Source organism: Erigeron canadensis, chromosome 5 (assembly GCF_010389155.1).
Source record: "Erigeron canadensis isolate Cc75 chromosome 5, C_canadensis_v1, whole genome shotgun sequence".
NCBI lineage: Eukaryota > Viridiplantae > Streptophyta > Magnoliopsida > Asterales > Asteraceae > Erigeron > Erigeron canadensis.
Genome location: NC_057765.1, coordinates 7,969,759 through 7,982,778, shown reverse-complemented (window position 1 = coordinate 7,982,778; position 13,020 = coordinate 7,969,759). Strand labels below are relative to the sequence as shown.

The window sequence follows — 13,020 nt, the reverse complement described above, 5'->3', positions numbered from 1 at the left end:
GATCAATTTCTAGTTCAAGTACGAGTATTTGAGCGAAACCGATCCAAAGGATTAGTTACCCAATAAGTGTACCAACAACATCACAACACCACACAAGATCAAACAAGCAAGCACAAGGTACCAAGGAGAGCTGCCCTAGGACGATCTTGGGGCCAAGATCGTCCCTTCAGGACCGTTCTAGCCTCCACACGAGCTTGAACAAGCTCAAGTACACCAACGAACGTCTAGATCGATTTCCGGGCTTGTTTGGACATAGCACTAGCACGTATATGCACAATAACATTAACCAACAACACTTTTAATGATTTCAAGACCATTTATAACATGACCAAGTCGTGGCACTCAATAACAAGTTTTACCTTCATTTTCAAAAATGGGTTTTGTAGATTAAAGCATGTTATGACCCAAATTTGTTCACACAAATGTTATTAAACACATTTAGACACAAACCCATTAACTATTAACACGATTTTTCATTCCAAATTGGACCAAATCATCAAGAACATGAACTTGAAAAAGTACACTTTTAATTTGATCAAAAACTCATCAAATGTTGTTGTTACTTGAGATTTGATTTAAGAAGTATGTTTTGATTATGACAAGGATGCTAAAAGTACAAACGATTTTGATTTAACAATCCAAAATCAAGAGATGCTTTTGTGTGTGTTTTTAGGTGTTTGGAGTGTGTGTTTTAGTGAGAGAAGTGAAAGATGGAAGAAAATGAATAGCAATTCTTTCTCTCTCTAGGGTTTCCATCTCCTTCTATTTATACATTCCCATAATAAATGAACTCAATAAATGCAAGGACTATTTGCGAACATTTTGAACTGGAACTTTTATGAACACGAACGTTTACGAACCGAACTCTAATATTTTATCGTACTTAATCATAAACTCGTCATATAATAAGATCAAATTGACCTTCATATAAGCACATAATTTAGGTCTAAAGCACTTCAAGAACTTAAATAAATTGAACTCTATAGCCGTTCTAGTGGCGAAAGTACGTTCCAAAGAACTTATTTAGAACATTTCTAAGACGGTTGTTACAACTGTCGCAATGCATGGCGGTAATCATAGAACTGTTGATCAGGCTTTTCTATGATTATCACTTCATCTTGCTCTAATACACATAAATAATCACAATAACACCAAAAGCACATAGTCACCACAAGTACACAGTCACCAAATGACAGCCATAGACAAAATAAGCACAGGGATAATAAGTCTCAATAGAACTTGAACTCAAAATATAAGTGACGTTAGCACGTCTAGAATGCATCTATGTTTCCTATGGTAAATGCTATACGGGGTTTTTAGGTTTAAGTCTAGGCTTTTCCACCTAATTCTCTACAACCATGGCTCTGATACCATTCTGTAACACTTCACCGTTGGCGGAAACATGAGGTGTCATGAAAAGTACAACACGACATGATATTACATAAATACTACTAAATAAAATAGAATATAATAATATATTCCAAAAACATGAGTTCAAAGTCATAATAGTACTAAAATAATTTATTACAACCAAGTCCATAAAGAAATAATCCAAGCCATTTAGCCTTAAAGTTTGACAATAAATGAAGGTGCACTAATCTTTGAAGTCCAAGCCTAGCATAGCAGTCTTTATCCCTGATTAGCCTGAGTACTTGAAAAGTATACTAAAACGTGTCAACACAAAGGTTGGTGAGTTCGTAGGTTTTATGTCAAAAAGTCTAGCCAAAAAAATAAGTCTTTTGTCGATTATTTTAAGTTAAAATAAGTATCTGTTCAATATATAATGAGCAGAGTTACGCCATAGCCAGTCAATAGTCTCAAGTCTCAATGTCACAAGTCTCAATGTCACAAGTCTCAAAGTCACGAGACCCAAAGTCTCAAAGTCCGGTCTTACGGTACCTGCCTTAGTCCAAGTCTCAAGTCTTAATTCCAAGTCTCAACTCATACAATAAGCACGTCCAAAGCACATCAAACAAACACATAATCACACACATACCAACAAGATCAAAGCACGTCAAATGGCATAAGTAACTCTATACGTACAGGCTCAATATTGAACATAAACAGAAATCGGCAAAACTGTTTTAAAGTTAAGTATACTTTCCACCCCAAAACTTGTAAAAAGCGGGGCTACGAAACTCACCTGAAAGCAGCACAAGTATAAGTACCCTAGATCAACGAACAAGAACACGAACAGTCAGATATACCTGAAATAAGATCACTATATGTCAAAAAGTCTTACATTGTTCACAAGTCACTCCGTAAGTACTTACTTAATTGCACAAGTCCATGTGTCATACTAGTGTCTTATGAAATGTCATTATGTCTTGTCAAATGTCATAATATTTTTAATAGTCTTATTGCTCTTGAAAATTGTTCAAAAGAAATATTTAATTTAATAATGTCAAATTTAGTGTTTATATCACGTCAAGTCCTCGTATGGAAAGTCTTTATGGAATTTGTTAAGTCCGATAAGTCATTATTTATTTATTATTATATAATCCTTTTAAGTCCATTAATATTTGTATATATATATACATAAGTCCATATCACTTTGATATTACGACAATTTTGGATTCAATTATAAGCACGACACTAAATAACCAAACCAAAATTAACTTTGACCAAAAATTCTGATTTTGACTTTACTTGTCCTAATTTTGACCTTCTAAAATCATTAACCCATTTTGACCATCAAAAGTCCAAATAAACACAAACATGACCAAAATCTAATTTTAATAAATTAAATCTTAATACAATTTTGACGAAAAGTCCAACTAATATCCAAACCCTTAACTTTGAACAATCAAAAATCCAAATGATACCAAAAACCAAATTTTGAACCAAAAGATAAATTCTGGCCGGTTTGACCAGCGTTGACCGACGGTTGACCGGCGTTGACCGAACCAAAACTCAAGAACAAGTCTAGATCCAAACACAATACGTAATTCCAATCACTTTTACAACCGCATCTAAGCTAGATCTACCCAAGAACAACCAAAAACACTTGAAAATTTCTTAATATTCACGGATCTATACATTTTTCGGTTTATAACAACATGAACAAGAATCATACCAACAATATGAAGCTTTTCCGATCAAAAGATTTCGGATATGACAAGATTTCGGGTTTATATTTTCGGATCTAAACTTATATACCCGAAATATATGTATTTTCGGTCAAGTAATCGGATTCAAAGGTTTTCGGATATATATATACATATTTACTTATATACCCGAAAATATATATAGAAAAATAAAAATTTTCGGACTCAATCTGTATTTATATAAACAAAAGCCGATTTATATATATATTCTTATAAAAACTTCGGGTTCTTAAATATATATATTCATATAATCCGAAAATATATATAAATACAATAAAAACGGATTTTTGATGAAGAACAACCATAACTTACCAAGATCTAAAAGAAAAGTAAAGAAAATGATGGAAAGTAATGGTGGTTCGTGGTGGCCGGCGGCGGTTTACGGTGGTGGATGGTGGCAGCTGGCCGGAATACTAGAGAAAGAGAGAGGGGCGGCCAAAGAGAGGAGAGGGAGAAGAGAAATGAGGGTTAGGATTAGGGTTAGGAGGGTTTTGTTGCCCTTTCCTAGCCTTTCAAATTTAGTTGACTTTCTAAAAAACCCATTTGACCCGACTTTTTAAAGAAGCTCGAGACCCGTTAAAACATTTCGTTGACATTTTTAAATGTAACTTTTCAATAGCTTTCTAACGGATATAAATTTGTCTATATTTACTTATTAAATCTTTAATTGGTTTAATTTTAAGTATTTTATTTATTTTGACATTTCCACAAGACAATTAGTATTCCTCCTGTTATCGAGTCCATGCGAAACTTTTCTAAAGTCTAAATGCTCATAAAGCTCGAACAAAACATAAGTCCACTTATTCCGTTAATAATGCCTTACGGACTAATGACTTTCACACTCTTAAAATACATATTCTAGTTATAAAGTAGTGTACATGAACGGAATGAACTAAAGACGATAGGAAAAGTACATCGATAAAATACATTCAGATGACAGTGGTCACACCCCAGCTGCCGCCATCACCACCGCCATCGTTGTCACCTGTCGCTGCCACCACGGCTACCACAGCCGCTGCTACCACACAGTCACCGCTACCACTATCGTCGCTGCATTGTGCAGACATACGTCTAGTCGTAATTTGAAAAACATCAATTTCCATCCTCCCCTCACAAACCTCACATAGATTTATTCCTAATTAAACATAATATCGACTTACAACTTACTTTGATGTACAACTTGTATGCAGCGAATTAAGAGCTAGAGTGTATTGAACATCAACGAGCTCTTAGTCTAAAGGTTCAAATAAGAGGTAAGAGACTTGACAAAAGTATTGAAAAGATTGCTTTGATCTAGACTTTCATTATAATTAAATAAGTTTTATGTTTTTGTGTGTTTCTCATGACTACTTTTATTTATGCTTTTAGTGACATTTCCTATCTTTTGAAAAGGTATGTTTGGTTAAATGTTTGCCACTATTTAAAAAGACGTCTCTTTTAGTCTAAGATATGTGTTTAATTAGAAGCCTTTCAAGGGTTTTTAGGCATCAAGATGAATTATGATGAATGAATTTCATGATCATAAAGCAAGAATATCATTGCTCTAACAAAAAATAAGATTTCTTCTTAGAGTAGTACGTTGTTGTTGAAAGGTATTAGAAGGCTTTAACTCCCATGTGTTAGATTTTCATCATGCTAATGGGTTAGTGGCTCATTGGTAGGAGTAGATTATTAGGGAGATTTTTGAGAGTTTGAGTTTCATTCTAGGTATACGTGCTTTGAGCTACACCTACAGTCCAATTAGATATTACTGTGGTGTCTTTAATGCTAACTATTATCAACTAACTGACTGTTTTTTTTTTTAAAAAGTTTCATCTTCATTATAAAGTATAGAAATTGGTATACATGAACAAAATAAAAATGAAATTTGGTCACGACGTCACGTTACTAAAAATAAAATCCATCTATCGAAATTACCAATTATTCAAATTGTCTAAATTTATAAGTCAAACTAGTAATGTGTAACCAAAAATTACCAATAATAGAAACCAAAAAATTGTAAGATTGTTCGAGTTATTGGTAACAGTTTTGACCAACGTTACTTTCTGTTTTTCACATTTATCCCTACAAAAATCCTAGTTGCACAAAAAAATAAAATATAAATTACATGCAAGTTGTAAGAGCATCACTGTAGTGGCTTTCAAGAACATCAACTGTTTGTATTTCCAAGTGATGACCAACGGAATACACAATGAACTATTTTTCGGTGCGCAGATTATCAGGATAGTCGATTAATCGAGTCGAATTGATATACTATCAAGCTAGCGTGTGCTTGACTCAATTATCAAAGTTAAAGACTCGACTAAAGCCAGAATACATTTTTATCTTCAAACTTGGTATTGAGCTCGAATAATTAATTAACATTTTAACACTTAACACTTAACACCATCGGGCTTTAGTTTGATAATCAATATCAAAATTTATAATAATTAGTCCAAAGTTTGTAGCAATGGCTAATGGGCTCGATGATTCGAGTTCGGCTTAACTCAAAATATAAATAAAAAGCCCACACATGGATATATACATGATAGAACGTGGCCCAACCCAAATCAATGGACTTATGAGTATGCTAGGCTTTCGTTATCTACCATCTACCAATTTAACAGAACAGACGTATCAATACATGACACCGGATTTAAATAACATACCCGTTTTAAAAAAAATACAGTTTTACTATAGATTAATTTTTCCATTCCACATTCAATTCGACATAATTATACTTTAAGGAAAACATCAATTTACATTCTTCCCTCATGCACAATCACAAACCTCACAATCACAAACCTCAATTCGACTTACAACTTACTTTAATTGATATAACTTATATGCAACGAAGAGCTAGAGTATATTGAACGTTAATAAGTTCTTAGTCTAAAGGTCCAGCCGTTCAAAAAAAAAAAAAAAGTCAAATAAAAAAGAAGGTATATTGAGACTTCAAAGATATATAATCCAGCTAAGGTCGGCCGGGAATCGTAGTATAAAAATTCTTGTTTAATGATCTCTAAAACCTATGGGAATTCCAACTAAAAAATTACTATGTTTTTCTCCGGCCAGTCACACATTATCCTCCGCAAGAATTATTTGATAATGGACAAATCAAATTGACCCTTAATTAACTATGTTTTCCATATATTAATTAATTAATAAGACGGATACCCTTGATTACAAATACTACTACTAGCTTCATCAATTCATTTTCAAACTCCAAAACTAAAAGAGAAAAATGGACTTATTCTATGGCTCTCTTCTCTCTTTCTTTGTAATCTTAGTCTCTTTAGGACTTCACTTTCTTTTCTACAAGAAAAACACCACCGGGCTCCAACCCCCGGGAGGAAAAGGATGGCCATTCCTTGGAGAGACCCATGAGTTTCTCTCCACTGGTTGGAATGGCCAACCTGAAAAATTTGTATTTGATCGCATGGCACGATATTCATCTAATATCTTCAAGACATCCTTGTTAGGATACAACACGGCTGTCTTTTGTGGACCGGCTGGAAACAAGTTCTTGTTCGCAAATGAGTACAAACTTGTACGAATGTGGGTGCCTGACTATGTAAACAAGTTATTTCCTTCTAAATCAAGTGCGGCCGATGAAGCAATAAAAATGAGGAAATCTTTTCCAATGTTCCTTAAACCGGAGGCTTTGCAGAGATACATCAGTGTGATGGATGATGTCACGGGGAAACACTTTACAACTTCGTGGGAAAACCAAGAAGTTGTGGCTGTCTACCCTCTTATCAAACGCTTTGCGTTTCTTATAGCCTCTAAGTTGTTTATTAGCGTAGAAGATCCCAACCACATAGCAAAATTTGCAGCCCCTTTTGCAGATTTAGTTTCGGGCATATTTTCAATCCCTATAGACTTCCCAGGAACACAATTTCACAAAGCGGTGAAAGGTGCAAACCACATAAGAAACGAGCTTATCAAGATAATCAAACAACGAAAGATTGATTTGGAAGATGGAAAGGCTTCACCAAAACAAGATATATTATCACATATGCTAGCTACAAATGGTGATGGTGAGGATGCCATGACAGATTCAGATATTGCTAACAAGTTGATTGCTTTGTTACTTGGGGGACACGATACTATTGCTAGTACATGCGCTTCTATTGTAAGGTATCTTGCCGAGCTTCCTGATATTTATGAAGGAGTTTACAAAGGTACTACTCATTTGCTAGTTCCCTTTAACATAGTGATAATTGATCATAACTCATTTCTATATGTTAGATATAAAGTCTAGTGTGAGGGGTCCATTTTGGTCCAATGACCTTATACATCATTAATCTCCATAACCTTCTTTAGTTTACCCAAATGACCCAAACCAGATTTGGACAGAGGATTTGTCCATTTTGGTCGAATAAAGCAACTAAAGACCGATCAATTGATGTTGATTATCTTATCACTTATCGATCATTCCTAGTTAATCACGAGATTAATCATTCATTTCAAACATAAGTTCAAGATTAGTTTATTACAGAGTATATATTTTCTTCTTGTTTTGTTTAGAACAAATGGAAGTCGCAAAGTCAAAAGGACCGGGTGAACTATTAAACTGGGAAGACATACATAAGATGAAATACTCATGGAGTGTAGCATCTGAAGTGTTGAGGCTTTCCCCTCCTTTCCAAGGAACATTCAGAGAAGTTCTCACTGATTTCACCTTCAGTGGTTTCTTCTTTCCAAAAGGATGGAAGGTATGTATATCACCTTCATTCCTTTAATTATTTGAGTGCTGATTAAATAAAGTATATAACCATGTATGTATAACCTTGGTTTTTCCCAAAATTTGTATAATACATCAATGTGTCACAAAAATTTGAATCAACTTCACATATATATATATATATAGGTAACACTCCGGTGAGAACAGTCTTAAAATAAGAACGGTGAAAACAGTTAAAAAACATCATTTTGATGCATTAAAAGTCCATAAAACTAACAGTGCTTAACTAATTATCACTATTTAAGTGTTTAACAACACATTGATCCGTCAAAATCGAAAAAATCACGTTTTTTGTTTTGTGCATCCATCTTGGATGCATATATTTCAAAATGATGCATCCATCAAAAAACATGATTTTTTCGATTTTGAAGGATCAATGTTTTGTTAAACACTTAAATAATGATAATTAGTTAAGCACTATGTTAGTTTTATGGACTTTTAATGCATCAAAATGATGTTTTTTAACTGTTCTCACCATTCTCATTTTAAAACTGTTCTTATTTGATTGTCCCATATATATATATATATGGTAACACTCCGGTGAGAACAGTCTTAAAATAAGAACGGTGAGAACACTTAAAAAACATCATTTTGATGCATTAAAGTCCATAAAACTAACATAGTGCATAACTAATTATCATTATTTAAGTGTTTAACAACACATTGATCCGTCAAAATCAAAAAAATCACGTTTTTTGGTGGATGCATCCTTTTGAAGAATATGCATCCAAAATGGATGCACAAAACAAAAAACATGATTTTCTTGATTTTGACAGGCCAATGTGTTGTTAAACACTTAAAAAATGATAATTATGGATGCACTATGTCAGTTTTATGGACTTTTAATGCATCAAAATGATGATTTTAAGGTGTTCTCACCGTTCTTATTTTAAAACTGTTCTTATTTGATTGTCCCCCTATATATATATATATATATATATTTTGATGAGAACAAATGAGAACACTTAAAAACTACATTTTGATGTATAAAAAGTCTATAAAGCTGACATAGTGCATAACTAATTATTATTATTTAAGTGTTTAACAATACATTGATCCGTCAAAATCCAAAAAATCATGTTTTTTGTTGGATGCTTTTGATGAATATGCATCCAAGATGGATGCACAAAACAAAAAACGTAATTTTTTCGATTTTGACAGATCAATGTGTCGTTAAACACTTAAATAATGATAATTCGTTATGCACTATGTTAGTTTTATGGACTTTTAATGCATCAAAATGATGTTTTTAAGTGTTCTCACCGTTCTTATTTGAAAAGTGTTCTTACCGTAGTGTTACCCCATATATATATATATATAGAGAGAGAGAGAGAGAGAGAAAAGGGAATATAAGGTTGTCCGACACCTAAGCTTAGGTGTGAACTTCTCACATATTAATAATTTATTATTTCTTGTTTAATAAATAAATGCATGGGCCCCATGATTTTTATCAATTAAAAAAATTATATGTGAGTGTTTCACACCTAAGTTTAGATACCCGAAAGTCTTATATTCCATCCCCCATATATATATATATATATAGGGTAGAGATCCAAAGAGAATGGTCTTAAGTAGAGAAGGGAAAGAAGACCCGTTTTTTTATTTTTTTTAGCTTGTTTTTTTAAATATTTTTTCATTTTTTTTACCTTTTTCATTCTTTTTTTAATTAACTCAATCCATAAAAAAAATTTTAAAAAGTTTAGAAAAAAACAAAAATTCTAACCCAAGTGAGTTATACATGTAAGGGTACGGTACGCGTTTCGCCCTTAAGGATATTAATAAAGGGTAGCTGGTGAGAGTGATAGGTCATAGGGGGTGATCGGTGATGGGGTGATCTACCTAACGGGCTTCACCTTTAGCTATCATGGCTCCGCCATAGTCTGAGAGGCTTCGCCTATAGCTTACGGGCTACGCCCTTTGAAAAAAAAATATTTTTTAAAAAATCTAAAAATTTTTATATAAAATTGCTTAATTAAAGAGAGAATGAAAAAAGTGAAAAACGAAAAAAAAAAAAAAAGTTCAAAAAAAGAAGCTAAAAAAAATAAAAAACGATTTCCTTAAAGTATCTTCTTATTTGATATATATATATATATATATATATATATATATCATTTGTGTAATCATGTTTCAGATATATTGGAGCACAAATGGTGTACATAAAAACGCCGAATACTTTCCAGAGCCGCTTAAATTTGATCCATCAAGATACGAGGGAGCCGGACCAGCTCCATACACATACGTGCCTTTTGGAGGAGGGGCTAGGATGTGTCCGGGAAAAGAGTTTTCGCGATTGGAGATACTTGTATTTATGCACCACATAGTGAAGAGATTTAAATGGGAGAAAACCATTCCTGATGAAAAGATCATTGTTGATCCAATGCCTGTTCCTGCCAAAGGACTTCCTGTTCGTCTTTACCCACATAATACCTAATTTGTATTCTATCTTATCACTTTATTTTGAAAGTAATTAAATTTGAGTTCATATCTGATTATATTTTCAGTAATCAGTACTGTTCGTTTTAGTTGTGACGTGTTAACCAATTTTATCTGATATTACCATTAGAAGAGCGCAAAGGGTTTGGGGTCGGGGACTCGGACACGTCTCTGACTTGGTGTTCGGCACCGAACAAAGGGAAAGAATAAGTTTACTTAAGGGATATTTACCTAAATAAACAAAATAAAACCCCTATTTTATAGTTTAAACTCGTTTTCTAAGAATATCTAATTTGATCAAAATACCCGTGCCCTTTACCTTTAACTGCACACGGATTCAGACCACCAATTAAAGCTAGTCACGTGTCTTCTCTCTGTGCATCCTATTGTTCCCCCTTGACCCCTCATGCCCTCTCTCTTCCCTCAAACTAACACCCAATATCACCACTTCAACCTAATTGAAATCTAAATACATCATTCTTTTGTTCAATCAGTCATCAAAACCATTAAATAAAACAACAATTAAGACGGATTTAGATTGTGTTAATCTCTTTATTCTTTATCTTTATGAAAAAACCATAAACCGGGGTATGTGAACTTCGATTTGTTTTTTTGGTTAGTGTAACGATGAAGCGTATAGAACGGATTTTATATCTCTTGTTGTTGGAACTGTTCCGATGGCAAACCCACACAAGGTATATAAAGATTATTTTGGTGCAGTTAATTTCGGTTTTTCTTATTTATTTGAATATAAATGATGTAAAATTTTTTGTGGATTCGTATGATAAGATAACCCTTTTTCAAATGTTTATGAAATCTGTCTGCTGAGATGAGAGTTGATACACAATGTCGTATTGAAAAAAAAAAAACAGAGTTTCAGCTTTCAACTAATAGATTATTTATCTTTCAATTGTTTATGAAATGTGAAAGTATCGGTTGGGGTATTTTTATGCAAATTTTGTCTAAGCCATGGGTTGTGCTTATAGGTTAAAGATCCGATCAACACCACTGTTTTTTTATTTTTTAATGGTCTGAAAAAGTTTTGGTCTTTCTATTTGTAGCTTTGGTGCTTAACTTTGTGTGTGTGCTGTAGGAGATTTAATGTGTGTATTTTATTATGATGATGGGAGAAAGAATTATAATTTGGGAAAGTTTGGGATTGCATATTTGGAAAAATCACAGGTGAATTTGGTCTTGCTTATTAATTTGATTATGCTCTAATTAGATAAATTTTGTGAAGTAGTAGACCAGTTTCTCTGGGTTGATCACCTTGAGCAGAGCCTAGTAAATGTAAAGGTCAATGCCCATTTTAGTAGTATGTCAGTTTCATTTATATATATGGATAGTGTAGTCAGAATGAAAAGTCTTGGAAGCATCTGGATGTGTAAAGCATCAATCTTTTTTAGCCTAGTTTAAGTAAGTTAGTCTATAAATGAATGGCTTGTGAACAAAGTTGAATGTAGGTGAAATCCGAGGGTTCATAGACATGAAGTCTCTACGTGACTGATGCACAGTGTCTTTATTTCTTTTGGTTCGATTTGCAATTATATGCAGTGTCTCCTCTGGCTCATCTCTTAGACTCGGATCATATGGTGCAAAGAAGTTTTTGTTTCCGTTTTTAATGCTTTTTTTGCATTCAAGTTTAGCTTTGTTTACATGTGCATAGTTTATTCTCTATTGGTTTTATTAACTTGTTTTCAGTTTTGACCAGTAACAAAGTTTGTTATTTTGCGCAGGTAAAGAGACTCTATGTATAGCATTGTTCCGTTCCGACTTGAACGAGTGGCTGTTTGTAATAGACTCTAGTTATAGTTTTGGTAGAACTTAGCGTGATATCTTTTGGCTGCTCGTAGTTAAATTCTAGTAATATTGGTCCAAAGTAGAGAAGAAGCAATTAATTTATAACATTAATACTCGCTTCCATGTACGTGTTGTAGTTTATGTGTTTCTATTGATTGCTAGTTAAACTGTAGTAATATTGTTGTTCGTGTATTAAACTCTAGCAATGTGACCAAACGGATGATGGTATTTTTTACAATTATCTGCTTGTTGCTATCCCTTAAGTAACCTGTGGCACTCTTGTTACCAACAAACCTAATGCTTGCATAATACCAATGTGAGGTTTGTTCCATCTTTGTTCCATTTTTAAGATACTAATATGCATACGGATACACATATAATTGAAAAAGACAATGAGCTTTATGTGTTTGGATAGAAACAAGTAGTTAATAGAAAAAAGACCATCATCCGTTTGGTCACATTACATAGATGCAATTTCTTACGAAACAACCAAATTGACTAGAGAATTTAAACAAACAAGTGCAGCTAATCAAACAACTTTTTAGAGCAAGAAGCTTATTCTTGTTTAGTCTTGATTGGGAATTTGAATGGAGGATCTGGAGTTTTTTCAACGTTTTCGGTTAACTCCACACTTCGTTCCTCCGTCTCCAATATGCTTAATCATGTTCTCTCGATCTCCAAGATCATTACGCAATGGACGCAGTCTGTTATCCAAGTCTCCTTTTAGATTTCTAAGATAGTAGTGCTTAGGTGACTTCGGATCATAACCCAGTTCTTTTATCATCTAATCTACCGAAGCAATGCCAAAACTATCCGTGCTAAGACAATCTACATACGTTACCACACCACCATTATAATTTCTTTCAGGTAGAGATGAAAAACTTCCATAATGGTGCAGCAACTAAGGAACATCCTTTGTTATAAAATGATTGAATTAGTTCAAAGCAATAGAAG

General features: G+C 33.4%; 1 protein-coding gene and 1 long non-coding RNA gene across 2 annotated transcripts; both read left to right on the top strand.

The window, feature by feature from the left end:
* The first annotated feature begins 6,330 nt into the window (after positions 1-6,330).
* On the top strand, positions 6,331-10,264 carry LOC122602054 (beta-amyrin 28-monooxygenase-like). The gene is made up of 3 exons (XM_043774787.1): positions 6,331-7,270; positions 7,617-7,804; positions 9,965-10,264. Exons 1-3 carry the CDS (start codon positions 6,331-6,333, stop codon positions 10,262-10,264), a joined length of 1,428 nt encoding a protein of 475 aa, XP_043630722.1.
* A 271-nt stretch (positions 10,265-10,535) lies between these two features.
* On the top strand, positions 10,536-12,304 carry LOC122602055. The gene is made up of 2 exons (XR_006324148.1): positions 10,536-10,961; positions 12,003-12,304. It is a non-coding gene; the product is annotated as an uncharacterized LOC122602055 (long non-coding RNA).
* The last annotated feature ends 716 nt before the right edge of the window (positions 12,305-13,020 follow it).

Excerpts from the sequence above, each read along its gene's own strand:
- LOC122602054 (XM_043774787.1), top strand. The coding sequence starts at position 6,331 with ATGGACTTATTCTATGGCTCTCTTCTCTCTTTCTTTGTAATCTTAGTC. Across the intron at positions 7,271-7,616 it reads TTATGAAGGAGTTTACAAAG|AACAAATGGAAGTCGCAAAG; the intron begins GTACTACTCATT and ends TGTTTTGTTTAG. Across the intron at positions 7,805-9,964 it reads TCTTTCCAAAAGGATGGAAG|ATATATTGGAGCACAAATGG; the intron begins GTATGTATATCA and ends ATCATGTTTCAG.